General features: G+C 65.2%; 3 protein-coding genes and 2 non-coding genes across 5 annotated transcripts; 1 reads left to right on the top strand and 4 right to left on the bottom strand.

The window, feature by feature from the left end:
- Positions 1-998: 998 nt before the first annotated feature.
- On the bottom strand, positions 999-12,508 carry BAZ2A (bromodomain adjacent to zinc finger domain 2A). The gene is made up of 27 exons (XM_054397076.1): positions 12,391-12,508; positions 10,909-11,490; positions 10,336-10,521; positions 9,607-9,786; positions 9,538-9,556; positions 8,661-8,769; positions 8,444-8,545; positions 8,155-8,362; positions 7,975-8,036; positions 7,383-7,448; positions 7,107-7,298; positions 6,761-7,015; positions 6,024-6,238; positions 5,837-5,911; positions 5,580-5,736; positions 5,433-5,492; positions 5,218-5,353; positions 4,493-5,109; positions 4,003-4,228; positions 3,739-3,894; positions 3,501-3,664; positions 2,955-3,238; positions 2,750-2,882; positions 2,523-2,669; positions 2,210-2,439; positions 1,936-2,079; positions 999-1,461 (listed from the first exon to the last, which is right to left on the bottom strand). The coding sequence occupies exons 1-27, from the start codon at positions 12,506-12,508 to the stop codon at positions 1,293-1,295; spliced, it is 4,992 nt and encodes a 1,663-aa protein (XP_054253051.1). The 3' UTR covers positions 999-1,292.
- A 1,685-nt stretch (positions 12,509-14,193) lies between these two features.
- Positions 14,194-15,093, top strand: LOC128979011 (translation initiation factor IF-2-like). The gene is made up of 2 exons (XM_054397077.1): positions 14,194-14,322; positions 14,533-15,093. The coding sequence occupies exons 1-2, from the start codon at positions 14,194-14,196 to the stop codon at positions 15,091-15,093; spliced, it is 690 nt and encodes a 229-aa protein (XP_054253052.1).
- A 1,679-nt stretch (positions 15,094-16,772) lies between these two features.
- On the bottom strand, positions 16,773-20,258 carry ATP5F1B (ATP synthase F1 subunit beta). The gene is made up of 10 exons (XM_054397155.1): positions 20,114-20,258; positions 19,369-19,542; positions 18,862-19,036; positions 18,601-18,722; positions 18,188-18,372; positions 17,945-18,103; positions 17,698-17,820; positions 17,358-17,570; positions 17,062-17,263; positions 16,773-16,979 (listed from the first exon to the last, which is right to left on the bottom strand). The coding sequence occupies exons 1-10, from the start codon at positions 20,256-20,258 to the stop codon at positions 16,882-16,884; spliced, it is 1,596 nt and encodes a 531-aa protein (XP_054253130.1). The 3' UTR covers positions 16,773-16,881.
- LOC128979072 (small nucleolar RNA SNORD59) lies at positions 18,444-18,517 on the bottom strand. The gene has a single exon (XR_008489446.1). It is a non-coding gene; the product is annotated as a small nucleolar RNA SNORD59 (small nucleolar RNA).
- Positions 19,244-19,318, bottom strand: LOC128979073 (small nucleolar RNA SNORD59). Its single transcript, XR_008489447.1, has one exon. It is a non-coding gene; the product is annotated as a small nucleolar RNA SNORD59 (small nucleolar RNA).
- Positions 20,259-20,746: the final 488 nt, after the last annotated feature.

The raw sequence follows: 20,746 nt of genomic DNA on the forward strand, positions 1-20,746 counted from the left end.
AGTTGTTTTCAGTGCTCTGTAGGGTTGCCCTCCACTCCCACCCCACCCCCCAAGTCCCCTCCGGCCACTGAACCCCCAGAGCAAGTACCCGTAATAGCCTGGCCGGGGGGGCTGGGGAGGGGGCTGAGGGAGCAGCTGGGCCCCTCCCTGGCTGCCCACTGCATGAGGAGGGGGAGCTGGGGGTAGCAGAGAGGGGGTGGCTTAGCCTCCACCTCAGCTTGAGCCACCCCCCCCCCCAATCAGCCAGGGAGGGTGTCCCCCGACCCTGCACCCGCTGCAAGCCCCCACGACCTGGCAGGGGTCTGGGGGAGGGGGGACACCACCTGAGGCTTCAAGTCCATATTAGAGGGGGTGCCCCCCCCAAGCCCCGGGGCCTGCAGCAGCATCCCTGAGGGATCCCAATTAGGGGCGAGGGGGCAGCCAGGACCCCGGCCCAGCCCCCCAGGGCTGATGGGGGTAGGAGGGGTCCTTGTGCTGGGGAGAAGGGGGGGAAGGAAGGGGAAGGGGGACAGGGCAGGCTCTTCCTGAGACATGGAGGCAGGGAAAGGGGCTGTGGGGCCCCCCCACACCATCCCCAGTTTGATCCCTGGAGCCAGGTGGGGAGGGGGACAGCACCCACCCTTCATCCAGGGGGCTGCAGGAGGTGGGTGGAGGAGGCTACACCGGGGGTCTCCCCTCCCTGTAAAGTGTCTGCATGGGTGGGGGGGTCCCGGCTCGGGGGGGCTAAGTCCACTTTACTGGCCATTAATGCCTGTAGACACCGCACAGGAGTGCTCGGACACATTCACTACAACTATTGCTATTATTAAATATTCCCAGCAGGGGGGAAGTTACTTCCCTCTTTTTTTTTTCTTTTTTTTTTTTTTTTAAAGGGGGGGTAGGGAGGGAAGGTGGGGGGAGGGTAAAGGATCTGTTTCTGCTCTTAATTGGAAAATAAAATTTAAAAAGAAAAACTAAAAAAAAAAAAAAAAAAACCAAAAAAAAAAAAACACCTCTTGTTGGTTTTTCTTCTTCTTTTTGGCTTACAGAGTCGGTGAGCTTGGTGGTGCTGGGGGGGCTGTGGTGCTGGGGGGTCCAAGAAGAGGCTGGGATTTAGGGGAGGGGGTTCCCGGTCAGCAGGAAGGGGGGGGTGGAGTTTGGCCCCCACCGTGGGATCAGCAGGCAGCGAGATCAGCTCCAGAGGAGTCAGTTCTTGTTGGGGGGGAGCAGAGGGGAGATCCCAGCCCCAGTCGGGAAGATGGTGGGATGGGGGTTGGGTGAGGGGGGTGGCGGGGCCGTGTGCCCCCCCTCGCTCACGGGTGGAGCGCTTGTTTTCCCTGATAGAACTCCTCCCACCGGCTTTGGAAGAACTGCCGCATGGCCAGCCCCGCCTGCCCCACCGCAGAGTCGTCCTCGTTGAAAGTCCGGCAGTTGTCAAACACCAGCAGCGCGTCGGCAGCGAACTCCTCCGAGCTCGAGTACCTGCGGCCGGGGGGAGGAAGCACAGCTCAGGGACCTCCCCAGCCCCACGCAGGGCAAGGACAGCGCAGGGACCCTCCAGCCCCAGGGAGACCATCCAGGGACCTTCATCCCCAGTAGGCAACACTCAGCACACTTTGGACTCCAGCCCCAACAGGTACCACAAAGCCACCGAGGGACCTCCAGCCCCGGAAACGACCCCAGCATGTCCAGAAAGGACTCCATCACCCACAGGAACAATGCCTTGAGGCTACCCGGGGACTCTCATCCCCAGGAAGGGACTCCCCCAGCTCACTCAGCAACCACCCTCCAGGAAGGACTCCCTAAACTCACTTATGACCTCCAGCCTGAGGAGGGACACAACCAGCCTTAGGAAGAACCCTCAAGCCGCCTAGGAGGAACCTTCCATCCCACTTGGGATCCCTAATCTACCCAGGAGCCCTGAGCTCAGGAAGGACCCCAGGCCCCTCTGCTCACCCTCCCTGCAGCAGCCGCGTGCGCATGGTGCCGAAGTCCATCGGGTTCTTGATGATCTTGCGGTAGCCAGGGACCAGCCGGGGGTTGACAGGCTCCAGGAAGGGCCATGCGTCCTCATGCGACTCCATCTCCATCAGGATGATCCTGGGGGCGGGGGGGGAGGGCAGCAGAGTGAGAGGGGGGGAGCAGGGTGAGGGGTGGGGGAGCAGGGTGAGGGGAGGATCTGGATGTGCCCCACATGGCCTTGTTCCCCCCCCCGCCAGGCCCCACTCACTCGCAGAAGGTGAGGTCGCTGGGCTGGCCCCGTGCCATGGTGCCCCTCCGCTTGCTGGGGGGCAGCCCCTGGCCCACACAGCGCGGTGCAGGCAGCCCCTGGCGGCGGCGCGAGGCCGGCCGGCGCCGAGGGCTCTCCTCCTCCTCCTCCGGGAAGCTTCCCGCAAACGGACGTCCTCGTTTCCGTTTCTTGCCTCGCCGCGGGGAGATGGGGTCCCGGTACGCCCCTGACTGTGGGGAGGGGATGGGGTGGGCGTCACCACTGCAGCCTGGCGTCACCACCAGCCCTGGGGGGTAGGTCCCCAGTGACCTACCCGGGAGACGCAGACGGAACAGAACCAGTCGCCCTCGGGCACCTCAGTCATCCTGGGCCGGTGGCAGTAGAGGTGGCAGCCGCGGTCGCAGCCATCGCACAGCAGCAGCTGTTCGTCATCATCCCCTCGCCGGCACACCAGGCAGGTCTGCAGGGGGCACAGCTCAGCCACAGGGTCCCCACCACCACCTCCTCAAGGTGCCCCCACCCACCAGCCCGGGCTCTCACCACCCTGTTGACCGACTTCTCCCAGGCGATAGATTTCTCCAGCTGGTAGATGCAGAGGGACACCTGCGCCGCGCTCCGGCAGCGCTCCAGGGTCTGCCGCCAGGTCCGCACCCGGGGGGTGATCTCGTAGGCTCTGTCGGGGTAGGGCACTGTCAGCCACAGCCACCCGCGGCACCGGCAGGCGAGGGAGGGACTCGGGGCTCACATCTCAGTGGGACCCAGGCTCAGCTCCTCAGGGCTGCTCAGCACCACCTTCTCCACCACCACCTCGTGCAGGGGCCAGAGCGGCTCCTTCAGGTAGCGCCGCTCCACGTTCTGCTCCAGCGCCGCCAGCCGCAGCACTGCCAGGTCCAAGGGGTTGGTTGGCTCCCGACACAGGGGCAGCCCCTCCCGGCGGCTCCGGATCGTGATGTCCTCTAGTGGCTCCACCTTGTGCTCGCAGTACTGCAGGTCAGCCCGTGTGGAGTCGGGGCTTGGGCACGTCCAGCCCTGCAGGTGGAGAAGGGGAAGAAGAGATGAAGAGGAGTAGGAGAGAAGTAGAAGGAGCAGAGAAGGAGAAAGAGGAAGAGGAGAAACAGAAAAGGAGCACAAGAGGAAAAGAGAAAGGGAAGCAAAAGAGGGAGGAGAAGAAAAAGAAGAGAGGAAAGGAAGAAAATAGGAGAGAAAAGAGAAGGGGTGCAGGGTGAGTGCCCAGCCAAGGGCCCCACACTGCCCAAGCCAGGGCCATGCCAGCAGCCAGGCTGGCACCCACCCGGATCTGCAGGTCAGCCATCAGCACGCGCTGCTCCAGCTCCTCCACCCACTGCAGCACGGCCAGGTCGGCCTCGTAGGCTCTCTCCATCACCGACCACCGGGCCAGAGCTTCCTGAGACACGGCGGCTGCGGCTGCCTCAGGGCGCAGGTGGAAGATGGGGTCTGGGAGGGACAAAAGGTGAGGGCTCAGTGGGGCTGGGGGCAGGCAGCAGCCCCCCAGCACGGCCTGCTCTTACCAGTGGTGGCCCTCAGGCAGACCTCCCGCAGGAACTCCTTGTGCTTGGTGAGGTGCTTGTGCAAGGCCTTCTCCCGGATCCCCCGGGGGTGCAGCGCCCGAGCCACGGCCTCCAGCTCCTCGGGGTCCTGCAGCCACCACCAGCCGCTCTGCATCTCTGCAAGGCAGTGCCGCAGCGCTCAGCACCATGCCAGGGCTCAGCATCGTGTCAGGGTTCCACCAGCACCCCCAAGCCAGGGATCCTGGGGTTGGGTGGGGCTCTCACCAGGGGGAACAGGCTGCTCCGTCTGCTGGGTCAGGTACTTCTGTTCGATCTGCTTGAAGAACTTGGTGGGAGGTCGCCCTCGGCGCTTGGGCTGCCCCGGTGGGTCCTGGAGCTTCTCCAGGCTGCCCCGGCTTCGGGGACAGGCACCTTGGGCCGTGGCACCAGCAGGCACCGGTGTGGAAGCGAGCAGGGGAGTGGTTGGGTCATCCACGGGGAGGCCGTTGAGCTGGTGGAGATGTCACAGGACCAAGCTCACTCCATGGCCACTGCCCCATGGGCCCACAGCCCCCAGTCCTCAGCCTCCGAACCCCCTAGTTTCCAATCCTGCAGCCTCCCCAGTTCTGGGGCTGTTTCACCATGCGGGCCAGGGGCAGCAGGAGCAAGCTCCAGGCACCTCACCACAAGCAGAGCACCCCCAGCCCCAAGGCGTGCAGTGCCCAGGCAGAGTGTTCCACCCAGCTCCCTGCAGAGAGGACCCCAAGGTTGGTACCTGCCGGGCTGGGCCCTTGGGCAGCTCACTGCGGGGCTGGGCGCGGGGCTGGGCGCTGGCTCGTGGCAAGGGCTCCGCAGAGGAGGTAGCGAGGGGGGCCCGGCCATCACATGGCGTCCGGGGCAGCAGGTTGAACCAGGGGCCCTGCTTGTCAGCAGCCTGAGGGACACTTTTCTTCTTCTCTTTCTCCTTCTCCTCCTCCTCCACCTCGGAGGGATCAGGAGGGGCCTCGAGCAGGGAGGAGCCACCCGTGTCCCCTTTGCTAGGGCTGCTGTCTGGGGTGAGGACAGAGTCCCTGAGCAGGGAGGACTGGGTCTGGCTCAGCCAGGAGAGGAAGGCAGACTGGCTGAGGTCATGCTGGCTCTGCCCAAGGGGCACCGGCTCCTCCAGGACCCCATTAACTGGCGGGGGCCTGGGCCCGCAGTGCTGGGGCAGTTCCTCTTTGCTCTTGCGGGGGCGGCCGCGGGAGCGCGAGGCTGTGCAGCTGGTACGGCTGGGGATGGGCAGGGCCAGGGGCTCCTGCTTCAGGGGCTCCTGCTTCAAGGGCTCCTGCTTCAGGGGCAACAGGCGAGGGGAAGGCTTCTCCTCCATGGGCTCCTGCGGTGCTGGCTCGGCCGCTGCCAGGGCAGGAGGGGTCAGATGATGGGGAGCAGGGGATGGAAGGCAGGATGGGGTCTCTCCCAGCCAAGACATCCCCCACCCACAGGAGCCCCTTCCCTGCTCACCTTCCACACCCTCCACGAAGATGCCACCGAGGTGGGGCAGGACCCAGTAGCGCCTCCGGTACCGGTCTTGGCCCAGAGAAGCTGCTCGCAGCGTCTGCGAGGAGTGCAGCAGCTTCTTGCGGAAGAACATCTGCCTCTGCAGGGGCGAGCACAGGGTGGGAAGGGGTCCCACAGGGACAGGACTCCCCCCCAGGAGCCCTCTGCTGCCCCCTCACCTTCACCAGCTTCTCAATCTGCCTCTCGAGCTCCGGGATGCTGGACGCAGCTGTATCAGCCTGGGGAAGGGATGGGACCGTCATAGACCTCCGAGGGTGGCATCCCCACCTCTGCCCCCAGCAGCGAAGGACCTGTGGCCACCTCACCTCCTCCTCCCTGCGGGATTTCCGTCCTCGGCTCTCCTCCTCCTCCTCCATCTCCACCTCCTCGGTCAGCCGGGAGCTGCGCCGCCGCCGGCCCTCCTCCCAGCCGCTGAGCTCCGCCTCAGGCCGCCCGGTCCTCTTGGCCAGGGCCACCTTCAGCCTGCCCAGACACAGCCAAGGGCTCCACTGCCCACCCTGCTGGCCACCCTGCTGGCCACCCCAGTGCCCACCTCACTGCCCATAACCCCCTGCATGCCCACCTGCGCAGCCGGCCCTCAATGATCCACTTGTTCTTCCTGTAGCTAGACATACTCTCCAGGGTCTTGTCGATCTCACTGCAAGGAGACAGGGCTGGCTGTGGGGGAGCTGCCCTCCCAGTGTGGAGTGCCCCACACCAGTGCCAACATGCCCACCAAAGGGCCCTCTTGCCCCCACGCCATGGCTCACTTGATGATGAGGGCACTGCTGTTGAGCTCGTTGACCAGGAAGGCCAAGATGGAAGCTTTCTGCTCGGGGGGCAGTGCCTGGAAGGGTTTGGTGCGCAGCGCCTGGCACAGCTCCTCGCCCGCGCCGTAGGCAGTCAGGAAGCAGCGCAGGACCTCGGAGACTGTGTCACGGTTCAGGCTGATCTCAGACACCTTCTCCCCCAGGATCTTCAGGGACTGGGCAGAGCAGAGGAAAGGAGCAGGTCAGAGGCTTGACCCAAGGTTGGGTTTGCCAGGTGGGGGCAAGAAAAAAAACTTCAAGCTAGGGAGGAAGACAGCACCAGGATAGGAAAACCAGACCAGGAACACAAATCCGAGTGGGAACATGCCCAGGGGCGTCCTGAGCACAGCCAGGCCCCTGCAGCAGGATGGAGGAAGGAGCCCCCCAGAAGCTGCCAAGGGCCAGGAGCCAGCTGGGCACAGGAAGAGAGAGCAACAGGAGCAGCACCTCCCAAATCTGGGCTCCCCCCTCCAGAACCTGCAGCAGCTACAGCCTTGTGAGCACAGAGAGCCCAGACTTGGCAGGGGAAGGTGCCAGGGCAGAGTCTGGGGTGGGGCAAGGAAAGGTGCTGGAGCAGGCACTAGGATCATGGCATAGAAAGGTGCCAGGGCAAGGGCCAAAGAAGGTGCCAGGGCATGGGTGGGGCTGGGGAAGGTACCAGGGCAGATTCTGGGGCAGGGGAAGGTACCAGGGCTCACCTGGCAGTAGGGTGGCATCCCAGGGTCATAGAGCGCAGCCTGCAGCAACCTCACCAGCAGATCCTGCACCTCGCCCGCACTGTCGCCCACCCCCAGCAGCCCCTCCTGCAGTGCACACAGGCTGGGCACGTCTTTGGCAGGGTCAAAGCCCAGGACCTTGCCATAGCTCTGGAGGAACTCCACCACTGTCAGGCAGTTGGAGAAAGCTCTGCTCGGCAGGATGAGGCCTGGGATGCGGGAGAAGGCTGGCAGGGGCTGCAGAGGAGGAGTAGGAGAAGGGTTGGTCAGGGCTGGTGGCAGGCTGATGGCTTAGCCAGCCAGGCACACCCCCACGGCCCCTGCCCACCTGGTGGTCCCCCAGGCACATGTCCTCCGTGGGCTTCTTCATCTCCTCAAGGATGAGCTGCTGCCGCCGGCGCTCCTCCAGCCGCCGCTGGGCCAGGAGGCCTTTGTCTGCCTTGCGAGGCCCTTTGCCCTTCTTCTCCTTGGGCCGTGCCTTCTCCTTGCCCTTCTCTGCCTTGCCCTTCTTCTCCTTGACCTGAGGACAGATCCCAGGGTGTGTGGCCAGAGCAGCTCTGTCTCCTGCCCCCTTTCCTGGCCTCCTTGTCCCTCGCAGACTGACCTTGGACTTCTTCTTGATCTCTTTTACTCTGGGGGCTTTGGCTTCCTGCTTCTGCTTGTTCTTGGCCTGGAAAGGACAAAGCTGGCTCAGGGACCCAGTGCTTGGCCTGCACTGGGAGTCATGGGACCATGAAGGCACCTTTAAGATCAAGTCCAACCATTGAGCCTACACCACCATGGCCACCAAACCACGTCCCCAAGTGTCATGGCCACAGGTTTCTAGGCCACCTCCAGGGATGGGGACTCCACCTCCCTGGACAGCCTGTGCCAGTCCCTGACCACTCTTACAGGAGAGGAATTGTTCCTCATGTCTGACCTAAACCTTCCCTGGAGCATCCTGAAAACACTGTCTCTTGTTCTGTCACTTGTTCCTTGGATGAAGAGACCAACCCTGACTCCACTCCAGCCTCCTTTAGAGAGTTGCAAAGAACCAAAAGGCCAAACCACATCTCCATGGCTGTAAAACCCCTCCAGGGATGAGGTCTCCAACCACTGCCCTGGGCAGACAGGGCCAAGCCCTGACAACCCTTTTGAGCAAGCCCTTCCTTACCCCCAGAAGGGTCCCAGAAGCACCCTCGAAGGTCCCCTCCTACCTTCCGCCTCATTTTCTTCTTGATTTTGCTCATTTTCAGCTTGTCCTCATCGCTGAGCACCTCTGCAGGAGCACAGAGGGAGGGTGGGTGGTGAGGGACCAGCCGAGGAGCTCCCAACAGAGCCAGGCTGCAAGGGGCTGTATCAAGCCTCCCGAGCCGTTGGGGCTGGGGGGGCTGTACCTTGGGCTTCCAACTTCTTCAGCAGCCGTGCGTCTGTCTTGCTGAGCAGATCCATCCTGGCCTTGGGGGGCCGCCCCCGGCCGCGCTTGGCAGCTGGGGGCTCCCTGGCCTTGGTCTTCTCAGCATTGCGAGGCCTCCCGCGCTTGCCCGTGATGGCTTGGATGCGTGCAGGGATCTCCTCAGGGCTCAGCTTCACCCACTGCAGGCCCTGCGGCACCCACCTGTGTCACCTCCCGCAGCCTGGCACAGAGGGGAGGGGGCCAGGGCGGCCCAGACCCCCCAGACTCACCTCCGCTGTGTCTCGCTCCTCATAGAAGTCTCCCACCGGCATGCGAGGGCTGAAGCTGAAGTGCTCCCGACGGACGTCCTGCACCACATTCCTGTTCAGATACTGGGGGAGAAGGAAGGCTGTGAGGGGTGTTCAGCGCTCTGCACCCCACAGCAGCATCTGGGGGCTCTGGCAGAGCTGGGGGCTGGGTTTGATGAGCCAGGACTGGGGTCTGTACCTTGATCACCTCTGGGAATTGCTTCATCCTCTTCCCGCAGGGTCCATAGTACCAGGTCTCACCCTGCCAGCGATGGTTCCCCCTCTTGATCCTCACCTCCCGCCGCCACCTGGGCACACAGAGCGTCAGCCCGGGGCCAGGGGACAGACAGGAGGGAGGGGGGACGGGGGGCTAGGGAAGTGAGAGGGAGGGGTGGTGGGAAAAACATGAAGTATTGATGATAGAGGAAAGAGTTAATAATAGGGGGGGGAGGTTGGGGAGAAGCGGAGAGGGTATTAATAAGTAATGGGATATGGGTATAGGGGGGTGAGGGGGGATATGAAGCGGTGGGGTATGAATGGGGTATGGGGCGCGGGTGTGGGGGGAGATTAATGGATAGTGTGAGATAGGGGGAATAAAGATTGAGAAGAAGGGGGATAGGTGGAGAAAGGGGTATGGAGATATAAGAAGAAGAAGAAGATGAGGAAGAAGAAGAAGTAGGGAAAAGAAGAGAGTGGGGGGAGTTAGAGGAGAATTGGGTATTGAGAGTGTGGTGAGGGGGAAGAATGAAAATGGGGAGGAAGGGATTAGAGTATGGGATAGGAGGTAATTGGATGGTGGGTATTATGGAAGAGAGTAAATTGTGAATAAAAAAGAAATAAAAGAAATGTAAGGGAAATGATGAAAAGAAATGTGAAAATGGAAGATTGAAAAATAAAAACTGTGGGGTAAGGAGTGGGATGGAAGGTATAACACAAGGATCATTGATTGGAAAATGGGGGAAAAACAAGAAAATGAAGCAAGCACAAGTAAAATAAGGGGGAAAAACTGTGCAGGACACAAAGCTGCTGCAGCAGCCTCCAAACAATTCTGAGGGGAGTGACTGAACCCCCCCCACTCCGCCATCAGGGGGATAGCTGGGAAAGGGGGCAAGCATCTGGCTGAGGGGCATCAGACTGGCACATACCGGGCAGGGCGGGTGGCAAGCCAGGGCCCTCCAGCAGCTGGGTGGGCGAGGGGCCGGCGGGCAGCAGCCCGAAGGGACCAGCAGCATGGAGCGGGGGCAGGTCCGGGGGCTCCTCCAGGGGGGACTTGTCGCTCACCAGCTGAGAGTCGTCCATGGCATAGAGGTCCCCGGTGCCAGGGTCTGGAGTGGGGAGCAGCAAGACCCGGGCTGGGGGCACGCAGAGCCACATCTCGGCTCCCCGGGGAGGGGGTAGGGCAGGGTGGGTGCAAGGGTGCCGCAGGGCTCCCCGCAGACGAAAAGGCACCGGCAGGAGAGGGGTTAAGGGGCTCAGAGCCCCCAGCTCCGCCTCCCGCTCTGGGAAGCGGAGGAACCCAAAATGGCCGTGGCGGAGCTGTGCCGAGGCACGGAAGTTCCGCGCTGAGTAACCACCGCGTCACGGAGCCGGGCAGGGAGCGGAGAACGCTGGCGCGGGAGGGGCGCAGCGGGGCCGCCGCCCGCCCCTGCCCGCACGGAGGAGGCCTCCGCCAGCGCCACCCTCACCGCAACCACCATCCCCACCGCCACCGCCCCCACCGCTGCCACCCCTATCGCTGCCACCAGCACCCATCCAGAGGAGGCAGAACTGGGCTGGAAGCCAGGGCTAGAAGCCAGGTCCCAGGGCACACGGAGCAGCCGGAGGTGCCTGTGCCAGCCAGGTGCAGGCAGCTGCCCACCCTGCCACTCCCCTACCTCTGGCCAGGGACTCGAAGGGCTCCAGAGGATCCTCGCTGAGGATGGGGGTGTCCTCCAGCCGAGGGGCGATGGGCGACGTGCCCCCCAGGCAGCCACTGCCCGTGCTGGGGGCCAGGACAGGCCCCTCCTGCCCGAGCGACACCGTGCCAGGGCCGGAGCCGTTGTAGCCGCAGATCTTCAAGTCTAAAGGGAACAAGCAGCTGGAAGCAGAGCTGTGGCAGTGGGGACAGGCAGGTGACAGAGCCCAGGGCACAGCCACGCCCCCCCGGGGTATCACCCAATGCAGGAGGCCACCGATCCCTGCACCAGGGCGGTTGGCTGCCGGGTCTTCCCCTGGCACCCAGCTGCCCTGGGGGAACGCTGGCTGTGCCAGCAGCAATGCCGCAGGCTGTGCCCAGCCCCCTTTAATGTGACCCCAACACCAGCTCCGAGTGGGAACATGGGACAGGAGGATCACAGGGGTCAGCTCTGCCCAGAGACCACCAGGCCCAATGCCACTGACCTAGGTTAGACTCTGGCACCTGCTAGTGCCACAGCCCAGAGCTCTGCCAGCCTGCCCCAGGCTCCTACCTGGCTGTGCCTCCTCCAGCTCCATGCTGCCCACCAGCCCCTCGCTGTTCTCCGCGATGCCAGGGGGCATCTCTTTGGCAGTGCTGGAGTCTCCCTCACCAGCACCAGGCTCCTCAGGCGGGCCTGGGGGCAGCGGGAAGGGCTCCGTGGCAGAGCCCAGCATGGGGGAGGGCTGGGAGGCTGTGTAGAAGCTGTCAGGGCCGTTCTGCATCAGCTCGAAGCTCTGGTCGGGGAAGGAGTCGTAGAGCTCCTGCGAGTCGAAGTTCAGCCCCATGGGGCCAGAGGTGCCATTGCCCCAGAACTCCTGCCCAGCTCCCCGTAGGTTGGCGCCGTGCCCAGGGGACGCCGGCCGGGAGCCTCCTGCCACGCCGTTGAGGGGCAACTGTGCGAGGCCGGGGAGTGGCACGGCGGTGGCACTGCCATCCTTGAGGCCTCCGGACGGGTAGGCTGCGTAGTCCCAGAGGCAGTCGTAGGTGCGCAGCGGCGGCGTGCCCGCGGGCGGCGAGCCAGGCACCAGGGTCCCTGAAGTACTGGGGTGAGATACAGTAGAGAAGCCATTGACATTCATGCCCCCGTTCAGACCTGCAAGGAGCCAGAGGAGAGATACAAAGGTCAGTGGCGTGGCACAGCCTGGCACAGCATGGCACAGGTGCTTCTCACCATCCTCCCTCACCAAGCTGACCACAAGGTTTGAGGACAGACAAACAGACAGGCTGCCCTGGCAGCCACCATGGAATGGTAGGGGTTGGAAGGGACCTCTGGAGCTCCCCCAGCCCAACCCACCCAGTTCCAGCAGGGCACCCACAGCAGCTTGCCCAGGGGCACAAAGGCCAGGGGGAGTTGGAAGCTCTCCACAGCAGACTCCCTCTGGGCAGCCTGCTCAAGGCCTCCAGCAGCCTCACACCAGAGAAGTATCTCTTCCTGTTCAGGTGGCACCTCCTAGGGTCCAGTTTGTGCCCTTTGCCCCTCATCCTGTCCCTGGGCACCACTGAGCAGAGTCTGGCCCCATCAGACCCCTCTGGGGCTGCTTTTCTCCAGGTTCTCAGCCCCAGGGCTCTCAGTCTTTGCTCCTCAGAGCTGCTCCAGGCCCCTCAGCAGCTTCCCAGCTTCCACTTCCTGAGGTTCCTCTGCACCTGCTCTCCAGCCTGGCCAGGTCAAGCCTCCCACCCCCTGCCCCCCAGTGCTGCCATAGCCTGTGTCTGGATGCTCACATCCCCAAGACCCCCAGCTCAGATCATAGAATCCATTCCCAGCAGGGAGCTGCAGCAGTGCCGGGGGGGAGCCGCAGGATGCCAGGGATTAGCCAGGAGCTTGGCCTGGCTGCACCAGATCAGCTGAGCAGCCAAATCCAGGCACCCCCAGCTCTGGCACTGCTGTGTTTCTAGGCCACAGACACAGACCCCCAGATGCAGCCCCTCTGTCCCCGTGGTGCCAGTTTAGGCTGTGCCTGAGGGGGGGCACAGCCTGGGGGGGGGCACTTACTTTTCCCCTGGTGGGGGAAGCCGAGCGGGGAGCCGTGGGCGAAGGAGCTGTCCCCTGAGGCAGGCGTGGGCTTGGGTCCTGAGGCGGCAGAGAAGATGAAATGGTTGTTTGTTTCCATTGCTGCAGGGGGGACAAGAAGCACCAAGGTCAACCTCTGGCAGCACCCAGTCCTGCCACCCAGTGCCAGCACCCATGGTGGGCACCCTCAGCTCCAGCCTCCAGCTTCCTAACCCAGGGCAGGGTGAGTGCCTGACCCAAGAGAAATGTGATGGGGCTGGGGGTGGGCGTCAGTGAAAGTTCCCCCTCATGACTGTGGTGCCCTGTGCCAGGCCTCACAGCGCTGCTAGTGCCACTGGGAGGAGGTGCCACCTGCATGAGCACATCTTGGCACAGCTCCAGCATTCCAGGGGATGCCATCACCATGACCCCCCCAGCTGCCTGCCTGTGCTTCAGCCAGCATCAAACTCAAGCACTTGGCTCGCCGGTGCCACCAGCCCAGGGCCTTGCCACGGGGTGACCCCACAGGAGCTCCAGAAGGCTTCTGGGCACTGGGCCCACAGAGACTGATTCCCAGGGAAGCATTGGCACCTCCACAGCTGCTCTGAGACCCCATAGGGCCCCAGCACACAGTGCCCTTGCCATAGCCAGAGGGTACCCTGTGCCCCATGGCATCCCCAGGGATGTCACCATGGCAGGCTGCAGGCTGGCCTCATGTTGTAGCCAGGAGCAAACCAAAGCTAGAGCCACAGAGCTGGCTCAGCACAGCCAGGGACAAGCAGGAGCTGCTGGTGACCTTCACTGCCCAGGAGCAGCAATGGTCCCTGCAAACCAGAGCACTGTGGGGAGTGCCCCAGGACAGGGTCCTCAGTGCCACTAGCACAGCTGGCAGCTACCCAAAGGGGCCCCGGCACAAGGAGCAGAGGAGCGGATGGTGCTGGGTAGCCTTCAGGGATGCCCCATGGCCCTGCCCCACGCCAAACCTGCCCTCAGCCAAGGCAGTGCCAGGCTCTCCAGCAGGGCCAACGCTGCCCCAGGCTCGGTGGGCACAGAGCTTTGGTAGCCACTCATGGCACAGCCTGTGTCGAAACCCAGGTGGGGATTTCATCAACCCCGTGCCCAGTGGGGGCCAGAGAGGCACCAAGCTCCCTGCCGGCCAGGGACTCACCCACCGAGAAACTCCCAGGGGCAGTGCCGCAGCTGGCACACGGTGCTGCCAGCCGGCCCAGGACAGCCCCGCGCCCACCACCCCCCACAAAACCTGCCCCGACCCCGGCCCCGCGAGGGCACCGGGAAGCCGTTTGGCCTCAGGCTGGCCGAAAAGAGCCTGGGGCCCTTCCGGTGCCCCCCGCGGGCTCGGTGCTGCCGGCGGCAGGGCCGTGCCAGAAGCGGACAGGTGGAGGCCGCAGGTCAGCGCCGCAGCCTGGGCCGGACTGGGCACATGCCAGGAGCAGGGAGGGGACGCAGAAGGGAAAATGGAAACTGGGAACCGGCTCCGGCGAGCTGAGCGCGGCTGGGAAAAGGCCTCCGGGCTCGTGGGTGGCCATGGACAGGGCCCGGGGGCTGCAGCAAGTCCTCGCTCCGGGGACAAACGCGGCCTGGCCCCGCGTGGGGACGACCTGGGCCCTGCGGCTCCCGGAGCTGCTCTCGGTGGCGCCGGGACCGCGGCCAGAGCTGGGCGCGGTGCGGGCGGAGGCCGCCGCCGCCGCCTCCCCGGGACCGGGGCTCCCCCCGCCCGGCAGCACGTGACCACAAACTGGGCCACAGCGGTAACCGGAGCCGGTGGCGAGCAGGCAGCAGCTGGGGATGCACCGTCGGTGGGACAGGAGCCCTGGGCCTGGCGGCACCGCCGCAGACTCACCGGGGATTACACCCCAGTGCCCACCGGAGCGGGCAGAGCAGAGGTGGTTCAGCCGGTGTCACGGCCCAAACCCGGTGCCACCGGCACCCAACTAGGGCTCCTTGCCAGCTGCTGGTGCCAGGCAGGGACACGGCGCTCCCGGAGCCGGAGCTTTGGGGGCGGGGGGAGGTTCGGGGGTGTTGCTGGTGAGGTTTAGCCCTAGCACGGAGTTTGGTCCCCCCCGCCTCCCCGGTCCTGGTAGCACCGGGGGACCCCGGGAATGAGATGCGACCTGATTAAAAAAGGACGTTTCAAAAACAACGAAACGCAACGAGCGGCTGCCATTGCCCGGCCACTTCCTGCGGGGGGGACGGACACAGCCCCGGGACCGGCAGCTCCGTGCCGCACTCAGCGGGAACAACCCCCCCAGCACCTCCCGTTCCCTGCGGCAAGGGCAACCTCCTCTCCCGCCCCGTCCCCAGGAGTCCCTCCAACAGCCGCCGCCGGGGGGTCCCGGGCATGGGGGTAGCGAATGGGGGCAGCAGGGTGTGTGTGGGGGGGTCGGACACGGACACGCCGCTCGGCCGGGGGGGGGGTCTCCTTCTAACGTCCGGTATGCGAAAGCACGGGGCGGGGTGGGGGGGAAACACACCGGTCCCCGGAGAACTGGGAGGAGAGCAAGTGGCTCACAGGGGACCGGTAACGGAGGGTTGAAGGGGCCAGCGTCTCCCCGGTCACCGGAGTACACCGAGCTGGAGCGGGAGAAGCGTCTCACCAGGATGGGAAAGGGAGAGTTAGTTCCAGAGGGGCCGCCCCGGCCTCCCACCCCGGTCCCAAACCGCTCCCCGCCACCCCTCAGCCGTTAACGGCCACCGCTGTCCCTCCCCCTCTCCGCCCCGCTCCGCTCCCCACCCCGCACCTGGCAGGCGGCAGCACGGGCCCGGTGGGTTCCCCCCCCCGGGCCCCCCGGTTCAGGCGGCGTAGGGCGGGAGATGACTCTGCATGGCGGGGAGCGGGGCCGGGAGCGCACCGGGCCCGCCGCACCGAGCCAAGCCCGAGACAGCGGCGGAGGGCAGGAAGCACCGCGCGCCGCCGGGCGGGCCCAGCCCCGCGCCCACCCTCCCGGTGTCTACGTCACCACCGCCGCGGTGGCGTCACCGGGAACGGCGCCGCGCGTCACCGGAGGGGCGGTCCGCGTGCCCACGTGGGAGGGGATCCCCGCCCCCGGCGGGGTCAGGGCGGGGGGAATCCCCACGCGGGGCCGTGCCCCCCCCTCCCCGCAGCACCGGGACGCCCCTCTCTGTACCGCGTTCTCCTCCCCGGGGCTCCCCCGAGACCGCTGCACCCCCCTGTCCCGGTACCGCCCTCCCGTCGGTTCCCCTTTCGTTTTCCCTTCGCTCCCCCTTCGCCGCAGCCGCCGTTCAATCCCAGAGAACTGGAGGAGGGGGCGGCCGCGAACCAGGACCCCACCGGGACCTGGGCACTCCCCGGCTCGGTGCGGCCATGGGGACACCGGCAGCCCCCCAGCCGCCCCCCGGCCTCCCGGGATTCCCGGTGACGTCACGCGGCACCGTCCAGGCCGAGCTGCGCAGGGACCGAGGGAGCCTCCCGGTATCGGGTCGGCGGTGGGGAGAGGAGGGTCTCGGGACCGGAAGGTGGCGGGGGATTGTCCCGGTGTGGCCCCGGGGGTGTTCTCGGGGGAGAGGAGGGAATCCCTGCCCGGTGCGGTGCTTCCGTTGTCCAGGCCGGTGTAGGGGGTCCCCGAGCAGCAAGCCTGACCCTGTGCGGGTCCCGGTGCGGCGGCGGTGCGAAAGGAAGGGGGGGGGGCGGCTCTATCCCCGTCTCCCGTGCCCGTACCGACCGCTGCGTACCTTGGGTGCGGCGATGCCCGCTTGGCGCCAGTGCCCGCCCGGTGTGGTGCCGGTGGTGGTGCCGGTACCGGGCGGCGGCGCAGGTGCTCCCGGCCCCTCGTGATGTCAGCGCCACCGCCCCCTCCGGCAGCGGGACGCGGCGCGGCGCCATTTAAAGGGACCGCGGCGCTCCTGGGGTTGCTGCCGTTCCTCTCAGCACCTGGGTCGCGCCAGGCTCCTCAACCTCTCCTTTCCGCTCCGGTCCCGGTGCAGGGCCTAGCCCCACGGGGGTGGGAGATTGGGGGGGAGGGGTCGTCCCCGCTGCCCTCGCCGGTGTGGCCCCCCCCCCAGGACCCCAGGACCCTGCGGACAAAGCCGCAGCTGCCGGGGCGGGGGCGGCCCCAGGATGGTTCTTTGTGCTGCGAAATGGTGGAGCTGGAGCGCGGGGATGGCGACAACGACAACAGAGGCGGCAGCAGCAGCATCTGGACACCCCCTCCACACCTCCCTCCGACCCACGCCCGAGGGTCCCAGAGCCCAGCTCAGCTCCACTCCCACTACACAGCAGAGAGGACCCCAAAGGAGCCTGGGGGTGACCCCTCCCTACAGGACAATGCATCCTCTGTGTCCCCCAGGGCTGTGGGGGGCTCACAGGACAGCCCCAGCCCCAAGCACTTCCCACAGCACCGTGTTTCCAACGACGTTTTTATTGGAAATGTTAAATATTAGGAGGTGGCCCCAGAGGGAGCCTGGGGGTGGGGGAACAGCAGGGAGGGGACAAGGGGACAGCCAGCAGTGCCCTCCTCATGCATGCTCCTCTGCCAGCTTCTCGGCCTTGGCCACTGCCTCCTCGATCGGCCCCACCATGTAGAAGGCCTGCTCGGGGAGGTGGTCGTATTCACCTGGGGGGACAAAACGTGTCAGGGGGAGAGCAGGGTGCTGAGCCCCGCCCAAGACCCCATCCCTCCTCCAGGGCCACCTCACCTGCCAGGATCTGCTTAAAGCCCTTGATGGTCTCCTTGAGGGGCACCAGCTTGCCCATGTGGCCAGTGAAGACCTCAGCCACCTGGAAGGGCTGGGACAGGAACCGTTGGATCTTCCGTGCCCGAGCCACTGTCAGCTTGTCCTCCTCCGACAGCTCATCCATGCCCAGGATGGCAATGATGTCCTGCAGGGACTTGTAGTCCTGGAGGGCACAGGCAGGGGGTGAAGGGGGACTGCTGGGCCCTGTGTCCCCAGCCCAGCACCCCCATGGTGATCTTGCCCCAGTTCCCCCTCACCTGCAAGATCTTCTGCACCCCTCGGGCCACGTCGTAGTGCTCAGGGCCTACAATGTTGGGGTCCATGATACGGGAGGTGGAGTCCAGGGGGTCCACAGCTGGGTAGATGCCCAGCTCGGCAATGGCACGGGACAGTACCGTGGTGGCATCCAAGTGGGCAAAGGTGGTGGCGGGAGCAGGGTCAGTCAAGTCATCAGCTGGCACATAGATAGCCTGGGAGGAGGGAAGGAATGGTGGGCACCCAGCAGAAGGGGACAGTGAGCACAAAGTGGGAGGGGATGGTGGGCCCAAGGCTAGCACCATGGCATGCCCTGGGCAGCGGAGCTGGTGGTGCCCTCACCTGCACTGAGGTGATGGAGCCCTTGCGTGTGGTGGTGATCCTCTCCTGCATGGTACCCATGTCAGTGGCCAGCGTGGGCTGGTAGCCCACAGCCGAGGGGATTCTCCCCAGCAGGGCTGACACCTGGGAGGAAACACAGCCCATTAGGGGTGCCCAGGGCAAGGGGGACTCAGCAGGGGTGCCCAAGGCAGGGGGGACACAGCAGAGGTGGCCTGCCACCGGCACTGTGCTCAGCACCAGGGCAAACCTCAGAGCCAGCCTGTGTGAAACGGAAGATGTTGTCGATGAAGAGCAGCACGTCCTGGCCCTCCTGGTCCCTGAAGTACTCTGCCACCGTCAGCCCAGTCAGTGCCACCCTGGCACGGGCACCCGGGGGCTCATTCATCTGCCCGTAGACCAGGGCGACCTGTGGGCAGGACCCAGGCGGTGGCACAGTGCTGCTGAAGCACTGCCAGCACCCCCAGCCCCCTCTGGTGCTTCCCCAGCACACCTTGGAGGTGGCATCCTTGAGGTTGATGACTCCAGACTCGATCATTTCATGGTAGAGGTCGTTGCCCTCCCGTGTCCGCTCCCCGACGCCGGCGAACACGGAGTAGCCACCGTGGGCCTTGGCCACGTTGTTGATCAGCTCCATGATCAGCACAGTCTTGCCAACGCCAGCACCCCCAAACAGGCCTGGCAGGGGACAGGAGCCCTGCTCAGCCCCGAGCCCCCTGGCCGCCTGCAGCCTCCCCCTGTGGCCCTTTCCTCCTCAGGGCACTCAGGTGGCTTCAGCGCGCTCAGAAGAACGAAAGTCAAAACCTTCCCTCATCAGCGAAGGAAAGCAGCACAGGCAGCAGGGCTGAGCCTCAGGGTGGCAGGGCACCCCCTCCCCAGACACCCCTTCCCCTGGGGGCTCCATACCGATCTTGCCGCCCTTGGCATATGGAGCCAGCAGATCCACCACCTTGATGCCTGTCACCAGGATCTCCTGCTCCACACTCATCTCCACGAACTCCGGGGCCTCGGCGTGGATGGCAGCGAACCTGCAGCAGGAGGAGCGAGGCTGAACTGGGCCCCGAGTGCTGCTCCTGCTCGACACGCAGGGCAGGGGTGCAGAGGGGACTTCCCCACTCACTCACTGGGATCCCAGACCCCACAAACCCAGCGCCCAGGCTCACTCACTGCTTGGTGGTGATGGGGCCCCTCTCGTCAATGGGCTCCCCGATGACATTCATGATCCTGCCCAGGGTCTCGGGGCCCACAGGGATGCGGATGGGAGCGCCGGAGTCCAGCACCTTCTGCCCCCTCACCAGCCCCTCCGTGCCATCCATGGCAATGGTGCGTACTGTGTTCTCCCCTGCCAAGGCACAAGGACTTGGTCAGTGACCTCCAGCTGACCCTGGGGACAGCTGCTGGTGGCTTCCTCAGGCCCTGCCAAGGGAACAGGGAGGGGGACCGAGAGGAGCACCAAGACCCGGGAGCAGAACACCACAGAGAAAAAACGATCCCAGGCCATGCTCAGGCTACAATTCTGAAGGCCAGAGCCCTCCAGCAGCCATTTTCTCCTCCTCAGATTGAAATCCGTGGCTTCAGCAAGCTCAGAAGAACGAAAGTCATGGAGATGCATCATCACGGGAGGACCCCTCCCTCCCTCCCACCCTCTGCAGCCCTCCTGTGGCAGATGCTCACCCAGATGCTGAGCTACCTCCAGCACCAGCCGGGTCTCCCTGCCCTGCACCTCAAGGGCGTTGAGGATGGGAGGCAATCCCTCATCGAACTGAACGTCCACGACCGCGCCGATGACGGCCACGATTCGGCCGGTGGTCGAGCCGGCCTTGGCGGCCGGGGCTGCATAGTCCCGGCCTGGGTAGGAGGAGAAAAGGACGGATCGAGGTCAGAGGAGCTAAGGGCAGCTCCGGGCTCCTGAGTGCCTTGGAGATGCGGAGCTGGGGCTCACCGGAGACAAGCCCAAGGCTCCAGCAGCCCTTTCGGTGCACCCAGAACCCTCCGCAGCCCTCAATCTGCCCAAAACCCTCGGTGCACGCGGGACTCCTGAATCTCCTCATCGGCGCACCAGCACCCCTGTACCTCATCCCCGGTGCGCCCAGGAGCCCTGAACGTCTTTCTCGTTGCATCCAGGGTGCCCCACACCCCCTTCCTCCTACACCCCCTTCTCGGTACCGGGTCGCCCTGCACCACCTCCTTGGTGCACCCCAAACCTGAAGGCTCCCCCTCGGTGCGCCCACAGCCCGCTGCTCCCGCCACGCCCTGCTAGCGTAACCTATTCCTTGGCCTCAACAGCATGGCACAGCGTGGCACAACCCATCCCGCCACATCCCGGTAATGGGACCTCGGTAACAGCACTCCACAGCCGGTTCCGGCGCCCCCGGCCCGTGCAGGCCCCAAGGTCACCCCGCACCCGCCCCACACTCACGCGCCCCGACGGCGGCGGCCGGGCCGGCCCCGCGGCTGAGGAGCAGCGGCAGGAAGTCGTGGCCCTGCCCGGCCCCACGATGCAGCAGCGGCCGGGCGGCGGCGGCGGCAGCGGCGGCCGAGCAACGACCCGCGAGCCCCAACATGGCGGCGCCGACTGAGCCCCGCGTCCCGCCCGCCCCACACGGACCCCGGCGGGGCGGGACCGCTGTTTACGTTACCCACCACCGAGCGAGCCCATTGGTCGCTACACTGAGCCGTACCGTCCGCATGCCCACTCCCATTGGCCTTACTTTTCTACTTCCTCTCAATTGGGTAGTGCTCCTATCCATCAAGGAAAGGTACGAATCGATAGGACCTGCTCGAGGGAATGGGCGGACCCTGACCGAGAGGCGCCGGAAGCAGCACCGCACGTGCCGCGCGCTTGTCCTTGGGGCTGGCGCCGTGACCGCGGGAGTAGGCCTCATGCTCTCCGCGCGGCCAACGCGGCCGTTTCCCGGCCCGCAGTATTGCCCGGGTTGGGGGAACGGGGTCGCTGCGCAGCAGCAAGCCAGCCCCAGCGGGTGAAGAGACGTAGTCCAAAACTCAGCTCTGGTCCGTGAAGGTCCCAGGGTAGACCCTGGCCCCTGGGAGC

The sequence above is a fragment of the Indicator indicator genome, chromosome 41 (genome assembly GCF_027791375.1).
Source record: "Indicator indicator isolate 239-I01 chromosome 41, UM_Iind_1.1, whole genome shotgun sequence".
Lineage (NCBI taxonomy): Eukaryota > Metazoa > Chordata > Aves > Piciformes > Indicatoridae > Indicator > Indicator indicator.